The sequence below is a fragment of the Citrus clementina genome, unplaced genomic scaffold (assembly GCF_000493195.1).
Source record: "Citrus clementina cultivar Clemenules unplaced genomic scaffold, Citrus_clementina_v1.0 scaffold_2, whole genome shotgun sequence".
NCBI classification, from domain to species: Eukaryota; Viridiplantae; Streptophyta; class Magnoliopsida; order Sapindales; family Rutaceae; genus Citrus; species Citrus x clementina.
The window spans coordinates 28,390,138-28,409,380 of NW_006262688.1; the positions used below are offsets into that span (position 1 = coordinate 28,390,138).

The window sequence follows — 19,243 nt, forward strand, 5'->3', positions numbered from 1 at the left end:
AAGTTCCATCACCTATTTATGTTTGAGAAAATGTAAATAAATATTTTGAACAATAAAGTTATGCCCAACAAAAGCAAAAACAAAAAATTGGTGTTTCAAAAAAAAAATAACAATAATAGGTGAAATCCACCTTGCAACTTCCAAAAAAAAAACAAATTGCATTTTTCTCAAACATACACTTTGTTTTCCTTATTTCTTCTCCTTTGTTAGCCATGTCTCTAACTTACGTTACGTCCTAATAAAAGTCTTTCTTGATTTTAGGGAACTATAGTCTAAAGTTGAAGCTAGTTATATGGGCTAAAAAGATGTAGTGGTGCATAAAAAAATAAAAAAATAAATTGGGTTGACTAGCATTTTTGTTTGACTTGTGATTGTATTATTTCTAAGCTGGGGCATATTTCTTTTATCTTGGTGAGAGCATGTAATATCACTTCTTTATTATTTTTCTCTCAATTACTATTTATTGGAGTGACTATTTTTATTGGGTTTAATTTCTTGGTGAGAGTATCACTATTTCCAGTGAGATTTTGGGGTTTAAAATGTCATTCTTAAAAGTAGCTGTGACAAAGTCTACTGGACCAATTCATGTGGATGGTTGATGTAGGTATGATGTTTCTTTAGACTGGAGATAATGTTTATACTTTTATTTGATTGTTATCATTAGTCTGATTGAATAAACAAGATTGTTTAAAATATATATATATATATATATATATATATATATATTGTGTTTGAATTTTGTTTTCACTTTATTTGCCAGGGACTAGTAATAAGCTGATTGGGGGGTGTGTTGAGTATTAGAAAATGTATATTTATAAAGGAGAAAATCGTCATTTTACACTTTCAAGTTTTACTAACACCCTTACTTTTTTGTATTTAAGTTTTGTGTTATTTAATTATGTGTGTTGTATTATAATTAAGTATTTTATGTATTTTAGGGGCATCATAGTCATTTCATAATACACGAGAGATCAAACGGCAAAACGGACATCACTTTTGAACTCAGGACAGTCAAAAATCTTAGGAGGAGCATAAAAAGAAAAATAATATTATTCACATGTACGGTATTGTCTACGTTACTGTTCATGATACTATTTACATAGACGGATCGATGACGTGAAATTGACCGATGATGTGGCATTGACTGATGAGGTGTCACGATCCTGTTGGACCAAAATTCTTATGTACTGTTGATGGTAACGTGACAGCATATCAGTGGACCAAAAATCTCGCGTACGGTACATGCATTAAACAGAATTATTTTCAACCAAATCGCATCACTGTTCAAGCCGGGTCAAATTGTGTTACTGTTCAAACCGCGTGGTCAAACCGCGTACTGTTGACTGATGACGTGGCACAATCCTGAGCGTCCAAACTGTTTTTAATCCGATTGTCATGATTTACTCAATGTATCTACAAAAAGGAGACCTCCCCCCCTAATTTGATATCTCTGAATCCATTTTTGGACTCCATTTTCTGTAATTCCTTCTCCATCTTGTATTTCTATGTATTTTAATAAATTCTCATTTTGCCCCTAGTTTAATTATGAGTAGCTAATTTTCTTTCAAGCTTGGGTTGAAGGTGAAGTCTCAACATGTGTCATGGGCTTTATTTAGTAAATTTATTTTCTCTTCCCCTCTAGTTTTTTGTGGATGTTTTGACTTCTCGTCGACAAATAATAATAATCTTGTCTAGATACCGCCATGGTTTCACCAGCTCCCTAGTACAAGGTTATTATTATTCGGCACGATAAGCCTTTAGCACCATATTGATTAGAGTGTGGTTCATGAGGTGTGGATTCCCCCTCATAATTTAATTGGCATTAATAAGAAATATTTAGCCCATGGTGCATGTTGATACGGATCCAGATACTCAAGTACGTCATTTCACTAGATTTCTCTTCAATTTATTCTCGCCATTTCAATTCCAATTTTAAGATAATCTAAGTCACTTTCACCGCAAATCCAAACATTCATTTAGAAAAATTAATTCTACACACAATTAGAATCAACCTCCTCGTGGGATCGACAATCGTCACCATTAATATATTTTACAATAAATTCATGCACTTGCGAGTTCAATAAAATTTGCACAACAATAGGCATACAGGACAACCCACAAAACAGCAATCGACGAGACTCCGTTCGCTTTGGCCTCGGACATGAAGCTATTGTACCAGCCGAGATAAGGGCGACCACGTACCGAACAGATCACTTCGATGAGTAGGAAAACAACGACCAGATGTGCTTGAATCTGGATCTGCTAACCGAGAAGAGGGAGCAAGCATCGAAGCGATCAGCCGTTTACCAGCAGAGAGTTGCATGATATTACAACCAGAAGGTATGTATACGACAGTTCAAGGTCGGCGATTGGGTACTAAGGAGGGTGAACCAGAACACGAAAGACTCGACACAAGGAGTACTTGGACCAAACTGGGAGGGGCCATATAGGGTCAAGCAGGTAGCTAGACCCGGAGCCTACAAGATTGTTCGCATGGATGGCCATGAGGTGAAACGCCCCTGGAATGCAGCGCACCTCAAGAAATATTTCCAGTAAGACCCGACCACGCTTTAGAGTTATTTCTATTTGTTCTCGTTGTTATGTATTCTATGTCAAATCAATCTCATGTAAGGAATTATCAATTAATGAAACGTTAAGGAATTTCAGTCACTTGTAATGGTGTAAAAATCTCCAATGCATGCAAAGACTCACTAAGTCTCAAAGCTTGGTTATGACGAGACCAGAAGCCAAGCGTGCCAGGATCTGCTTGACCAACCGCGAGCAGACTCTCACATGTTGTGAAAATTTTCAAGGCATGCAAAGGCTCACTAAGTCTCAAAGCCTGTTTATGGCGAGACCAGAACCCAAGCGTGCCAGGATCTGCTCGACCACGCGAAGGCGAATAGACCCTCAAATGTTATTAAAATTTCCAAGGCATGCAAAGGCTCACTAAGTCTCAAAGTCTATTTATGGCAAGACCATAAGCCAAGCGTGCCAGGATCTGCTCGACCACGCAAAGTCGAGCAGACCCTCAAATGTTATAAAAATTTCCAAGGCATGCAAAGGCTCCCTAAGTGTCAAAGCTTGTTTATGGCAAGACCAGAAGCCAAGCGTGCCAAGATCTGCTCGACCACGCGAAGGCGAGCAGACCTTCAAATGTTATTAAAATTTCCAAGGCATGCGACAGCTCACTAAGTCTCAAACCTTGTCTTATGGCGAGACCAGAAGCCAAGCGTGCCAGGATTGCTCGACCAAGCGAAGGCGAACAGACCCTCAAATGTGAGACGACGGGAAGCCGAACGTTTTGTCACCTGCTCGACCACAACGTAAGTGAACAAAAAAATAAAATAATCTGCCAAGAGCTTGAAGCGAAGAAAGCAAATAAGAGCGTTCTTATTAATCTGCCAACAATCATGAAAGCTGCTAGTCTTAACATACAATGTTTCAAAAAAAAAAAACCTACGACACAAATACATTCAAGAGGACGGCGGGTCAGTAAGTTGGGCCGTCTCTGTTGGCTGGTCCACCTCAGGAGCAGGAGGGCTCTCACCAGTGGCACCTAGGGGGTACTTACCTCGGCAACATCAATAGGGACTGCACGAGGAGGAGAGTTTCCCTCCTCGGTTGCATTTGGCTCCAACTCTTCGACATCCTCTTTTGCTGCCTCCTCATCCATATATTGAGCAACGCTAGCAGCAAGCTCATCTATCTTCAGATTAGGATGCTGCCTCCCAAGGACAGCCATGATGCAACGATAAGAATGCCGAAGCCCCTGGTCATATTGGTTGTCAACTTCCTTCTCTAGGTTTTCAACCTGAACCTGGTGGGAATCCTTGAGAGATTCGAGCTGAGCCTCGTAAGTAGCCTTCTACCTCTACAGATCCTCCTTAACCTTAGTCAGCTCTTCCTCGAGAGTGATGGCCTTTGCCTGCGCGAGAGACTCTCGTTCTATCAACTTCAGATTCTTGAGATTGAGATATCTGGCTTTCTTCTCGGCAGCGTCATCTTTAGCTTTGGCTTTGGCCGATTGAATCCCTCATCTTTCGGTCATAGCGACCAACTTTTGCCTTATAGTAAGTGACCATACAGCCGAGATAAAAAGCACTATACTGCATAGCCCCTACCAGCTCGTTTAGAGTGCTACCGTCAAAGTCCTCCAAGTCCTTTTTGCTCACGAGTCGAGAAAACTTACTAATGTAGGGGACCAGATGCTCTGGTCGATTGTCGGGCAAACGAGGTTTCGACCATGTTGGTGGAGGTGGAGAATTGGGATCAGTGGTTGTCCCACTACTTTCGCCGGCTTTAGTAGGAGGAGGTGGTAGAGTCCTCAAAAGGGGGACCTGCTCCGCGGTGTTCACCCATTTCGCAAAGAGAGCCCCTTTATTCTGGTCGTGCTTAGCAGTATGTGGTCGAGGACGCTTCCGAGTCAAGGCCCCGATCACAGCATCCTTCATCTTAAGATCAGTGTGCACCAAGTGAGACTCGAAGAGATTGTAAGTAGATAGCAAATCTCGGCCCGAGCAAGAATTGGCTAACACAGCCTCAACCTCTATAAGTGGGTCCGGTTGGAGCGGGTAGTGCACACCCCAAGAACCTGCATTACGAGCAGATATTGGGTTAGAAATAAATCAACAAAATGAGAACAACTAGGGATACAAGACATCTAAAGCGAGCAGGCAACCTGGGACCACGAAACGGGATGGGACGCAATAGTTCTTCCCGTCAATATGTGCAACTTGACCCCAAGGATCCCTAGCAAAAAAGAATTTTTTCTTCCAATTCCCACCACCACCAGTTGGAAGATCAGTTATAGGTTTCCTGGTCTTGGTACTTGATTGGAAATAATACCAGCCAGCGTCTTTGGGGCTGCTCTTTAGCTGGTACAGGTGATTTACCTCATCAACTGTAGGCGCACTCTGGCAGCATCTGTCCCACAATATAAACAGACCAGAAAGTACCCTCCACCTGTTGGGGTTTAGTTAACCAGGAGCTAAGTTCAACCCGCTTAGTATTCGGGCAAAATAGGGTTGTAGAGGGCACCTCATCTCAAGCTTAAAACTTTCCAGAAACAGAGTAACGTATCCCCTAGGAGGCCGGCTAGGAGTATCCTTTTTTCTTTGGATCCTAAGGGGTATATCATCAAGAATGTCATACCTAGCCCGGAGGTTATCGAGCTCGTCTACTGTGGTCGTGCACGTGATGAAGTCAATAGGATAATGCTCCGATAGAGCCCTACTTCCTATTCTATTCTTTCTATCTGGTCGCGACATTTCTGGTGAGGACATTTCACCAGCATCTTCTCCCTGGTCCTCACTCAATGTGTCTTTCGAACCAGAAGATCCCTCGTCGCCGCTATTGCTGGTTGAGGAGGTTGTCTGGGGAGACATCCTCTTAGCACTAGTCCCAACACTAGATCTAATGGGTTCTAAGGGGATTCCGGGGTCAAAACCAGAATCGGCGAGCAGACTAGGCAAGAAGTCTAACTCGTCATCATCAATCTCAATTGTCTTCTCTTTACCTTTTGACATTTCCTAAACTATGATCAGAACAATATCACCAAACACTACCCAAGCAAAACAGAGAGAAAAGAAATTTTCTATAACTATCCAAGACCAAGGAAATAGAAATAATACCTGCAATTGTGGCCTAGCCGAGTAGAGATAAGAGAGGTAGCTTTCACAGTGAATGAGAAGAATGACTTGGTTGCCGGAGAAGTAGAAGAAGGATAAAAGATGAGTTTCCCTTTTGGGATTTTGGGTTCCTTAATGAGGAATAAACTCTCGGACTGTCAGCATTTAACGGCATGAATTCCAAGGGTTTCATAGCCATCGATTTGAAATTCAAATAGAGGGATAGATTTCTGCCACATCACCTCGCCCGTAATTAATTGCGACACGACTCCTCAAAGCCCCTTCCTATCATGCATGAGCCAAAACCGTTGAATTTCTACTGTCGGTTCACTACGTTACCCAACACTAGAAACTGGGGGACCGGTGTTTGGGGGATATACCTCGACAAGACTAGCCGTGATGAGCAGATACCTAGTAGCATGATTCTGCGAACAGGTATATTATGTGGAAGTCTGATAGCAGGGGAACAGGAGCAGGAATATTCTGCTCGTTCACGAATGTGCCATCTGCCGGACCATAACTAGAGCCAGCCTCCTATTAGGAGCATAAAGCCATTCCTGCTAGAGGTTGAGGTAGGGAGACCCGGTCAATGACAGTTGGCTAGACATGCATTCCTACCCGAGAATCAAGATACTAAGTCCATCCAGCCACGACTACGATAACGGAGCATCCACTTCCGAGAGTTAGGGAGGTAATGGATGTTGATTGTGGGAAGGCCCGGATTCAAGAGAAGCCTATAAAAAGATTTACAACGAAGGTAAAAGGGTTAGATTTTTTAAGATTACAACTGAGAGAAAAAGAGCTTATGTTAAGAAATCGTAAAAAAGCCATAAGATTAGTGGTCGTTTTTCCAGAAAGGCAAAGCCTACATTTTTTACTTGAGTGTCGGAGGGTTTACGCCGAGAAAACACCCGGCGTGCTCTGACCTGTCTCTGTATACGCGGGAGTTTTGCAGAGAAGAAGTCTTACGAGGAGAGATCCTGGTCGTGGACGAGTTAGTTGAGGAGAGATCTTGGTCGAGGAGAGATCCTGGTCCTCGACAAGTTAGTTGGGGAGAGATCTTGGTCGTGGACGAGCAGAGAACCAGAATCTCGCATCAACAATTTCTTTTGCTTTTTTCTAGTTCTTTTGATTTTTTATTTTTTATTTTCTCTCATATAAATCGATGGATTTTTTTTGAAAAAAAAAACTGACGATTCGTTTTTTTCGCTGCAAATATAATTTTACCCACCCCTAATCTGTATGGTGAATATCATTGCTACAAAGGCTGCTTCCAGTATTATTGCCAGTTGTGGAGTGGTTGATAAAATGTTGCTAGCCAGGCTGATTTGACTGTTTGAAGGAAAATTGCTACTACTCAGGAAGAAATAGCTAGTACTATTTTTCTCCATCTCATCAATTTAATCTTGAATCCTTATATTACAATTAATTTTCGTAAATGGTGAGAGATTGGTTAAACTCATAAAGACTGATAAAAGTTTAATCTATTATATTTTCTTGCGTACTCAATGAATACAAACTAAGAAGAATTATTATACTAATACATTTTCTCAATGATTGCCAGCTTTTTATGTAAGAGCCAATATACGTTCATGATGGCAAATTTATTGAGAAAAAAATTTTGTTCAATCAAGTAACACTCAATATTCACATCGAATAAGAGATAAGGAAAAAAAAATCATTCTATGAATGCAGAAAGGGGAAAAAAAGGAATAATGACAGAGATTTCTAATTGTGATCATTTTGGTGTTTTCAACGTGTACTTGAGTAAAAGTTAAAATTTTAAAATTGAAGTGTGTAAGGTAAAAGAGTGCTTAATTTGCATTTCAAATAATTTCATTTTTCTGATTATTATTATTTTTTCATTATTTAGTTAAATGACAACTTGAGTATCTATCCACTCATATGAATAAGATATCTAATCATCATTTAAGTTATGGACAAATACTTATATGAGATGGTCAAGTGAGAGGGGCTTGTTAAAACCCAATCAAATAATATTGAGTCTTTAAGCTACCAAGTTAAGCTTGCACGGGTCCAAAGTTTTAGCATCTCCTTTTATTGTTTGAGTTGATTTTTTTAACTAACTTTTCTTAATTATGTATAACAGATGGTCTTGGCTCTTTATCTTTAAGTCTAATATCCACAGGCACAAGCATCGGAGGCATCGTTCTCTCCGCGCTGGTGATATTTCTCATCTACAAATCAAGAGAATCTGAAAAAGAAAAAGAAACTCAACTGAAGGTGGAGAAGTTCCTCGAAAACTACAGGACCGTCAATCCCACCCGATATACTTACAAAGAACTGAAGAAAATAACAAGCAGATTTAAGCACAGGCTCGGTCAGGGAGGTTACGGAAGCGTGTTCAGAGGAAAACTCTTCAACGGAATCCCAGTTGCTGTCAAGATGTTGGAACATTTAAAAGGAAATGGACAAGAGTTCATCAATGAAGTGGCCACAATTGCCAGGATTCACCACTTCCACATTGTTCGGCTTCTGGGATTTTGCTCTGAAGAAAACAGGCGTGCTCTTATTTACGAGTTTATGCCCAATGGATCACTTGAAAAATTCATCTTCTCTGAGGAAGATTGCATTTGGCGTTGCCCGTGGAGTGGAGTACTTGCACCAAGGGTGCAGCCAAAGGATCCTGCACTTCGATATCAAGCCTCACAATATATTATTAGACCATAATTTTCAACCGAAGATTTCAGATTTTGGACTGGCTAAGCTGCGCTCTAAGGACATAAGCATTGTATCTCTGACAGCTGCCAGAGGAACTTCTGGCTACATTGCACCTGAACTTTTCTCCAGGAATTTTGGTGAGATCTCTTACAAGTCTGATGTTTACAGTTATGGAATGATGCTGTTGGAGATGGTCGGATGCAGAAAAAATAATGATCCTGCGGTTGAAATTCAGAGCCAAATATATTTTCCGGAGTGGATTTACAATAGAATGAGGCAAGGACAAGAGGTCTGTTTGGATTTGGAGGAAGATGGGGATGAGGGAATTGCCAGAAAGCTTGCAATTGTGGCACTTTGGTGCATTCAATGGAATCCCACGGAGAGACCTTCCATGCCAATGGTATTACAAATGCTTGAAGCTGATCTACAAAGCTTGGAGATCCCTCCAATGCCCTTTGTCTCGTCTGATGTTGAGACATGTGCAACCAATTGATCTAGATAGCAGAAGATTGCAATTAAAACGGGATATTGTTAATTTGTTTCAAATTTTCCCCGATTATAAGCAAAATTAATTAGTCCTTCCTGTTATTGGAACACTTGAAAACCAGTATATTGAGTTTTTGTTCGATTGTGGTTGTTTTATCTATCGCTTATCTTTGATGTGTCCGACTGATACAACATTAATACAACTAGAGATGACTTTTTTCAATTTGTCATATTATTTAGGAAAAAGTATATTTATACCCCAAATTTTTTTAAAAAATAGTCACAAAAACTCTCAAGTTTTTAAAATAGGACACCAAGACCCCTTTCTAACCACAATACCTTTATAATCTATCTAGTAAACTAATAATATTAAATTATTTTTCACATTTAAAATAATATTAAAATGTTAAATTATTCTATTTATTTTAATAATATATTTAAATTTATTATAAATATTTTAAATAAAATCTTTGGGTTTAATTTTAAAATTAACGAAATATATTCCTATCAATAATATTAAAATTATTTTTTACATAATATTCAAAATAATTTTTATTTTAATATTATGTTTCTATTTATTTTTAAAAATTACTTCAACATAATAAAAGAGGTCTAATAGATTGTAAAATATAAAATTTTTAAAATGTATATATTATTACATTTATTTTAATGTCATATTTCTATATATTATAAAATTTTGTGGGTAAATTTTTTAGGTTTATAGAGTTAAAGGCTATTATAGTAAAAAAAAAAAGAGGGGGGGTCTTGGTGTCGTTTGTTGAAAATATGGGAATTTTTATAATCAATTTTTCAATCATTAGGGTGTAAGTGTCCTTTTTCTTATTATTTATTATACCCCTCTATCCTCCTCTACTAAAATCAATGTTGCCTAATTGCTGATGAATCTTTTGATTAATCATTTAGTTTCGGAGAAGCAACCAAGTGAGACTTCAAAAGTCTTCCAAAATGTGCACCGTCGTCTCTGATTCTGAAGGAGGCCCTTAGAAATTTCTACTTGTCAAGTAGATGACTATTGGTCACTGCACTGCTAAATCCTATTCCATTTACGGCAGACTACATACCGCATGAAACACAACAGAGCTCATTACAGAGGCACAAAATTGATACAAAAACATTTGATAGAGAGGAAACCTCTGCACCTATGTACCTTCCCATACAAGCATAGGGTGCATAAAACATACGAAAACTTTAGTCTATTTTTAAACACATCATTGGAAAAAATTAAGCATAACTATCACTGAAAGAGCATTCCTTTATTGATAGGCTTAAGTCTCACAACATCCTGCTAGATCCTAATTTCTTCCCCAAGGGCTCAGATTTCGGCCTTTGCAAAGTTTTCATCCCAAGGAAAATGATTTTGCTCCCATCAGCGCCTCAGGAGGAACAATATATAGGTTAAAATATTACATGAGCTATGAATAAGGCGCTGATCACTCCTCTGTGACAAAAAGTTTTGGAAATGTTAGAAGGGAGTATTGACGATTTGCGAATGCCTCCAAGACCTTTCTCATCTTCTTCTCGACATATCTCCGGAAGAGAGATTGAATCAGATTCTTCAACAGAGTTGTTAGTGTCTGAATTAGTGAAGGAAAGTTCTTTCAGTGATATTTAGGATTAATTTTGCCAATGATGAATATAAAATAAATAAATGAATAACTTGCAATTAATGACAAATGTTCTTCTTATTGCGTTATCTCGAATTGAAGCCTAATGCACACACTTTTCGTGAGTGATAGATAATTTAGTTGTTGAAATCTTTTGAGTTGATACAAAATGTTTGAGATTTGAATCTGTCCATATGGGTGGCAAAAAGAATTTAACTAGAGGTGTGCTAAGCTTAACTTAAAACTCTGTGGTGGAAATTTTCTTCATTATTTTAGCCCCACATTGAAAAGTAATCACAAAAAATCAGGTCAATGGCTTCATTTAGCTTATTCTTTATTATTGTTTTCTGCAAATGTCATGGAGGACTACTCTCTTGTGGGGTTGCCATTGACTTAAATAAAATGCTTTTAAGCCATACAAAAATGAATGGCTATCTTTAATATTACACTAAAAAACATCTCTCTTTCTCTGTTAATCCATGTCACTTTTTCTGAGTTCAATAATCTTATTCCTTCTCTTCCTTACACAGAAGCCAAAACTTCTAAAGGAAACAGCGATACAAATATTTATGAACGTTGTCAACCAACAAAATGAAACATACCATATCAGATTCCCCCTTTAGAATCAAATTTAAATGATTAAGATTGCTGATGATAACACAGACCCTACTAAGTTTAATAAATGATTACAATTTACACACGCACTCTTTATATTATTATACCCTTTATTTGAACAACTAAATGTACTTTATAATAACTACTAATATAACATTGAAACAAAAACAAATGTAATAAATAAAATTATCATATATTTTATATATCAAAGCATGTTCTGTGTTCTCATAAAAAAAATGAATTATTGTCTTCGAGTTTGTGGTGAGAAATTAAAGTAGCGAGCGAAAGATGTTGACTGGATTGTTTCATGCGTGGAAATTGTTACAAAATTTTTGTCTCAATTTGAAGGTTTACTACGAAATTTCAGGTCAAGCTAGGGTCATCATCACCGACGCAAACTTGCAATCAAAACGTTTACTAAGAGTTAACTGACTTGTAAGAGTGTCCGGTGTCCCCTCTGGCATGGATACTAAAAGTCTTGCGCTCAAACAAATTCAATTAATATGCTCTTTTAAACCTTTTCAATTTCCCCACCTTTATTTATTATTTTTTTTAAAATAAGATAATACTACTTTTGAACAATTAATTATTGCTATATCATCTTCAGCTAGTAGAATCAGATAGTTGAATGCTATAATAAATTTACTATATGCACGTGCTCGTTGTTAAGTAATGATGTAAATGCGCACCCAAAACCTTGAAAATGCAACCTTCTGTTTAATTTATTGAAATTCATCATATCCTGGGATTGCACTAACAATGAGGGGGGAAGAATCATCAATTCTCTCAACTCTTCTGTTTTGTCTATTGATCTATCTATTCACCGCTGAAACTGAAGCAAGAGAAGTACTTCAACAAACCTGTTCCTCTTCTTGTGGCGATATCAAAAACATAAGCTACCCTTTTCGCCTAAAGGGAGATCCATCGGGATGCGGTTATCCTGAGTTCGAACTGTCTTGCCAGAGCAACCAAACAATCCTAGAATTATTCAATTCTGCGATGTACTATGTAAAGAGAATTTCCTATGACGAAAGCACAATCAGTGTTGCCGATGTTAACTTGGCCAATGGAAGCTGCGGCCTTCCATTCACATCTTTTCCCAGAGAAATCTTTCGCCTTAAAAACAGTCGCTATTTTTTTTATACCGATCGGGTTTATGCACTTGATTATTATAAACACCTGTACGCCTATTTCGTGAATTGCTAGAGGGATCTCATTGATCAGGCTTTTATAAGAGTTCCATGTTTGAGTGGAGGAAATCAGTCAAATGTTTATGTTAATTACCATGGCTCCTATGTTTCAGATTTTTCAGAGTCATGCTCGTTCGTTTCAATGGTTCCTGTACATAATGGGAATGTGGAAAATCCTTCTTATGAAACCCTCCGAGAATTGATGGAGACAGGATTTGATCTTAGATGGTCAGTTGGATGCAGGAATTGTTATGCAGCGGCCGGTAGAGAATGCATTAGTACAGAGAGAACGGGAAATATTGATTGCTTCGATTCTAGCTCAATTACAAACTGTAAGCTTATGCTTATATGTGCTTACAAATAAATGGAGACTCTTTTATTTAATGTTTTCAATCTTAATCTTTTACGTATTTAAGAATTTGTGGACAATCTCTAAAGAGTATGTATACCTGTTTGACCCTTAATATCTTTTGCACTTTTGCAGTCTTTGCAGGATGCCACATCGCACAAGGAGTATTCGGAAAATTTATTTGCTACCAACAACTTTTGACACGTAACAAGCCTATGCTTACATATCTTAGATCCTGCGTTTGTTTTTGTTGGTGTTTGTTTGAGGAAAATACTCCGACGAGACCAGACGTGATGAGCAGATGTTTGGTGGCAGAAGTCTGCGAGCAGGTGTGTCCTGTAAGAGCCAGGTAGCAGGGAAACATGGGCAGGAATATCCTGCTCATCCACGAGCACATCATCCGCGAGGCCAATTTCCTGTAAGAAGCATAAAGCCATTCCTGCTGTATTCTTGCTAAGGGTTGATTCGAGGAGACCCGGTCAACGACAGTTGGCGAGGCATGCTCTCCAGCCCGAGAATCTAGGCACGAAGGCCACGCAACCACCCACGACTACGGAAATGGGGAATCCACGTTCGAGAGGTGGGAGGATAACAGACGTAGACTGCGGAAAACTGGGATTCAGAGGAAGCCTATAAAAAGGTAGCCAACGAAGGTAAAAGGGTTAGCAATTTTGATTCTAAAAGAGAGAAAACAACCCCACAGCCATAAGATTTGTGGCAAGCGTTCCCCGAACCTTCATATCTGACTTGAGCGTCGGAGGGTTTGCGCCGGGAAAACAACCGGCGTACTCTGACCTGTCTGTGTGCGCAGGAATCTCTGGAGAAGAAACTTTACGAGGAGAGATCCTGGTCGTGATGAAGTTGATCGAGCAGAGACCCTGGTCGTAGAACGAGGAGAACCAGAATCTCGCATCAACAGTGTTAAAGTGATGGCCTTATGTGATTTGTTTATTTATTCTCAAATCTTGTGCTTAATATATAACTTTTCTGAATCATCTCTCTGAGTATGTATGTATAAAGCCTAATCTTTTTTCCTCGGCCTGCAGTTTCCTACAAACTCCCGACGCCCCTCGAATGGTTAATGTTAGGTATGGTTTCTGGCTGGAATGCCTGTTCTTGTTATTTCGAATTCAGCTACTTACCTAGAATCAAACTTCCTTGTTTCCAGACGGTGCATTCTTGTATCTTACAATTACTCGGTTCATCCTTGGTTCAACAGTTTTACTTGTGTTCCTTATCCACAAATACAGAACGACATTGAAAACAATTGAGAATATTGAGAAATTTCTGCACAACCATCAATCGTGGATGCCTAAAAGGTACTCTTACCCGGAGATAATTGCCGTGACAAACCACTTCACTCATAAATTAGGCCAAGGTGGCTTCGGTTCAGTTTATAAAGGACAGCTTCATACTGGTCGCTTGATTGCTGTTAAGATGCTGGAGAACTCCAAGTTCAGTGCGGAGGAATTCATCAATGAAGTTTCAACAATTGGTAGAATTCACCACGTTAATGTAGTCCAGCTATTGGGGTTCTGTTCCGAGGGATCCAAACGGGCACTTGTCTACGAGTATATGCCTAATGGATCACTCGATATGCATATCTTTCCCAAGGAGAGTAGAGGCCAATCTTTTAGTTGGGAGAGACTCCAGGAAGTTGCTTTAGGAACTGCCCGTGGGATCGAGTATTTACACAACGGATGTGATGTCTGCATTCTTCATTTTGACATTAAGCCTCACAACATCCTGCTAGATCATAATTTCATCCCAAAGGTCTCAGATTTCGGCCTTGCAAAGTTTCATCCCAAGGAAAATGATTTTGTGTCCCTCAGTGCCACAAGAGGAACCATAGGATACATAGCACCTGAGCTGATTTCAAGGAATTTTGGAACTGTTTCTTGCAAGTCAGATGTTTACGGTTTTGGGATGGTGTTGTTGGAAATGGCTGGAGGAAAAAGGAATTCCAATATGAATGCAACTCGTTCAAGCAAAGCATATTTCCCATCTTGGGTATATGACCAATTAAATAAGGGAGGTGATTTAGAGCTTCAGAATGTTACTGAAATTGAGTCCATGATAGCAAGGAAACTGTGTATGATTGGTTTGTGGTGTATTCAGGTGAAGGCAGCAGATCGCCCCTCTATGACAAAAGTTTTGGAGATGTTAGAAGGGAGTATTGACGATTTGCAAATGCCTCCTAGACCTTTCTTCTCTTCTTCTCGACATATCTCCGGAACTGGAAGAGAGATTGAATCAGATTCTTCAGCAGAGTTGTTAGTGTTTGAATCAATGGAGGAATGTTCTTTCAATGATAGTTATGTTTAATTTTTGCCAAGGATGAATGTAAAATAAATAAATAATAGATTGCAATGACAAACGTTCTCTATCTTCTTCTTGTTTTATCTCGCATTGAAACTTAATGCATATATTTGTGAGTGCAAGCTAGTTTAGTAGTTGAAATCTCCTACTCATATAGGTGGCAATATGATTTAATTAGACGTGCGCTCTGCTTTAAAAAGAAATAAAAATCTCTCGCATTGATTACAAACACTGGATAGGAGTTGGAAATTTTATTCTATATTTTTATCACACATTGAAAATTGATCACAAAAAAACCAAGTCTACACCTTCATTCAGCCTATTCTTATAATTGCTGTCCACAAATGTCATGGAGGACTAGTCTCTTGTGGGGCTGCCGTTGACTTAAATAAAATGCATTTTAGCCATCCAAATTCCAAAAATGAGTGTCATTTGCTCTTTCACATTAAGAAATATATCCTCAACCAAGAAGGAAGAGTTATTAATATTACACGATAAAGCATCCCTATTTCTCATTTTCTCCATGTCACCTGTGCTTAGTTTAATTCTCTTCCTTCTCTTTCCTTACACAGAAGCCAAAACTTCAGCAGGAAACAACGATACAAATATTTATGAATTTTGTCAGCCAACAACATGCAGCACGAAGGGACCAAATATCAGATTTCCCTTTAGACTCAAAACTCAACCTATCTCTTGCGGTCTTGAAGGGTTTGAATATCATGCTTAAACATCAAGACAGTGTTGCACCTTCCTTCCTCTGGCGATTATTATGTGCAGGACATTTCTTATCTTCACAGCAGAATTACCATTATGAATGTACATGAGTCCACATGCCCTTTAAAAACCACCCGAGCGGCTTTGTCAAACTATAGATTGACCTAAAAGGGGAGAGCTTAAATTAAATATTTGAATCTTATTCTGATTTTTTAAAAATAATTTATTAGAGTTCATAAAAAAAGGTTGTAAATGTGTAATTTAGATAAATATGAATACCCAAATAAAATTGGGCAAACTTTTATTTTTCATGATGCTTTTTTTTTCCTTTAAAACCAAAATAAATTTAGTATTCATTCATGTTTTAATCACATGCTTGTTTCAAAATTTTACTTTCTTACAACGTTTTATGATTTTTTTTTTAAAATGTGCTCGCATATTTGTTAAATTTAAGAATTAAAGTCCATGATATTATATTCATCTTTAAGTTTCTCGAACAGCTACTTCGGAAGTGAATCAACTAGAAGGAAAAAAAATGAACCAAAAAACGGAACAGTTCACGGCTTTATGCTTTTTTATGGACTGTGGTTGCCTCAATGAATAGCCCAAGTGATTATTGGGCTTTTAATTCGGCTCCTATGAAAGGCCCAAAGCGTCCACGATGAAGCAGGTCACAGGAGCAGTCTTAAATCTCAATTTTGAATCTCTCTCAACTCCTCAAGCGGGGTTTCATTTTGAATGCCGCCATTGGCCTCATTTCACAATATAGATGTGCATGCATGGAGGATATATATACACTGGGTGTAGTTGTGTATATATAACTTATAAAGTTATAATTATATTATGAGTATATCTTTCTATGTATGTATGTATGTATATATGAACAAATAAAATAATAACTATACGAAAATTTACAAGTAGCACCTGAAAAAATATCAGTAGATCACTTTAGTTTTGAGGTCCAAATAATGCTGCACGTTGATGACGGAATACAGAGAACTCAAAGATTTAAAATGCATTTGATTAATGGCATTTTAATTTATGTGCTCTCTATCTTCTATCAACAAAATTTCAAAAAATTAGCGCCCTCTACTTCAATCAGACCAAACACATGGACCAAATATTAATGAGGAAAAAAAAACCAATCGATACGCTTTTGTCTCCACAATAATAAATAGTTGCTGAATGGCCATGGAAGCGTGCATATCCACAGCGGCACGAAATTAAAGTAGTTGATAAACTATTTACAATAGCAAGGACTTTGTATGCATGATGCCAATTAAATGGTTGCGGGCTTAAAAGCATTAATTTATGAAGTGCTTGTCCCTTTTAGGCTGGAGATAAGTCAAGACTACATTGCTTTCCCTCCTTTTCTTGTTCGCCTTTTGCAATAGATACTTTTTTTTTAACTGATTAAGCATCAGGTTATTATATTACACAGAGATATTTACAACTCTACTATGACAGCAGATCATTGCACTGATATTTACAATCATATATATACCTAAAACTTAGATTATTACATTTTTATTTTATAAAGTACAAGCCCAGCCAAATACCCCTCACAGAGGAGGGATGTCTTTACTCCACTCGCATTTCGCAAGGGAGAAAGATGTTACAAGCAATAGATACGTTATTATATTGTTTTTTTAGCACATTTTCAATGAGACTACTATTCCCATATCGGCTGCCAAGTTAACCATTTGATCAATATTTTATTTTATGGATTTGAATTCGACATGACAGATATTAGAAACCAATGGCATACAACATGACCAAATTTTACATCAATACATACATTATACTAATGCAGCTGCGACATTTGAAATAAGCGATTATTCCATTAAATCCATTTACGGCAGAACTACATACCACATGAAACGCAATAGGACTCGTTCCAATGTCACAAAATTAATAAGAAAACATTTCATAGAGAGGAAATCTCTGCGGAAGTGAATTGCCTTCATAAAATATCATAGTGACACTTTGACTCTTGACGGCAAATAGGGCTACTCATAGAACCAATCTTGAATCGGAAATGGAGAGTTCTAAAAACCACATGAAAAATTAACTTTCGAAGACACATCAAAATGTTGCACCAAGCATAAGATTCAAGATATCCTTAGCTCGAATCTGTTGTATGTAAGTTAAGTGGAAATATCAGGACACATTGATTTTCTTCCCCTCTGCGCCTAACTAGTATTATATCGTTGTGATGAATAACATATAAATTGATCTAAATTTTTGTCATAAACTATAACATTTGTACTCTAATCTACTTGAGATTAATGAATGTCATATATGATTAAAAAAATTATTAATTTCATCTCTTTTGTTATTCTAATAATCTATTATATGCTGTTATATCCCATGATCAAACTATGTATTCGACTGTTAATTTTTCAATATTATTTTATTATATATTTACTTGTTTCCATAATCACAGTCTAATTAAGAATTTATATATATATATATATTTGGACTTTGGTGGTCTCCATACGAAGCCCAACTCATATTGGGAATTTGAAGTTTAAATCATTAAAAAGTTCAATTAGTCCCCAATGCGCAAGGATAGACTAATATCCTCATGGCATTTTTTGACATAATTGATTTGTCAAAAGTGTGTGTGTGTATATATTGACACACGCGCACGCACGCACGCATATATATATATTGTTATGCGTGGAATTCTGCATATTTTAACACGTGAATTTACTAATATACTGTATATTAATTAATTGAAAAAAATTAATAAAAACACTAATGGCATATTAGTGCCGTCACACACGCCTACAACATAAAAACTTATCATGCATTAAATAGAACGCAATCGTGCACACTGGATCATAATTTTAATTATATATATCTTTCTTTATTTATAAAAAATAATAATAATAATAGTAACAATAATAAATTAATAATTACAACAGCAACCACAATTTTTAGAAACGCGTGAACTTGACATGAGAAGTCCTCGTTCTTCTGCGTGTCGGTCGCTTTAAAAGTGTTGGTCGTCGGGGGCCGTTCCAAATTTCCAATGCCGCGTTTCTCCAATCCTGTTAAAATAAACAAATAAATAAAGTAAGCCATTGCGTTTGGTGGTGAGAAAAATTAAGAAAGCGAAAGATATTGACTGGAATTGGACTGCATGCATGGAAACTGTTTCCAATAAGTTCTGTCGCTATTAATATTGAAGAACGTTTACTAAGAAATTTGAGGTCAAGCTAGGATGGGGATGGATGGATCATCCCAACGTTTACTAAGAAATTTGAGGTCAAGCTAGGATGGGGATGGATGGATCATCCCATTCCCACCGATGCTAACTCATTTACAATTACCAGGAAATTAAGCGACTTCACTTTGCCATATTGACTTCCCCATTGAAATCTGAAAGCTTCCACCTAAACAAATCGTGGAAAGAGACTTCAGAAGCTGCGTGGCATCCGCATACAAAATTTACAGTAAGAAACGAAATTGAACATGTTTATCTAGATTTGTCCCTTTATCTTCCATTGCATTAATGCTTGAAGCCTACCACTCAGTAATTAAAAATTTTCTTCCATCGTGTCGATTTCATTTTATGAATAATTAATATTATTTTTAAACAAATTATTTAGCGCTAATTAATTCAAT

General features: G+C 37.6%; 1 protein-coding gene and 2 pseudogenes across 1 annotated transcript; 2 read left to right on the top strand and 1 right to left on the bottom strand.

Moving 5' to 3' along the window:
• Positions 1–4,007: 4,007 nt before the first annotated feature.
• Positions 4,008–5,528, bottom strand: LOC112101037. The gene is made up of 3 exons (XM_024190931.1): positions 5,041–5,528; positions 4,682–4,926; positions 4,008–4,594 (listed from the first exon to the last, which is right to left on the bottom strand). Exons 1-3 carry the CDS (start codon positions 5,526–5,528, stop codon positions 4,008–4,010), a joined length of 1,320 nt encoding a protein of 439 aa, XP_024046699.1.
• A 392-nt stretch (positions 5,529–5,920) lies between these two features.
• LOC18051099 lies at positions 5,921–8,805 on the top strand (annotated as a pseudogene).
• Positions 8,806–11,698: 2,893 nt separating this feature from the next.
• LOC112100751 lies at positions 11,699–14,908 on the top strand (annotated as a pseudogene).
• Positions 14,909–19,243: the final 4,335 nt, after the last annotated feature.

Bases quoted from the DNA above. Each gene is read 5' to 3' on its own strand.
- LOC112101037 (XM_024190931.1), bottom strand. From the start codon at position 5,528: ATGTCAAAAGGTAAAGAGAAGACAATTGAGATTGATGATGACGAGTTA. The intron at 4,927-5,040 runs GTGCCCTCTACA...ATTGTGGGACAG, and splicing joins AGTTTTAAGCTTGAGATGAG to ATGCTGCCAGAGTGCGCCTA. The intron at 4,595-4,681 runs GTTGCCTGCTCG...CTCGTAATGCAG, and splicing joins ATCCCGTTTCGTGGTCCCAG to GTTCTTGGGGTGTGCACTAC.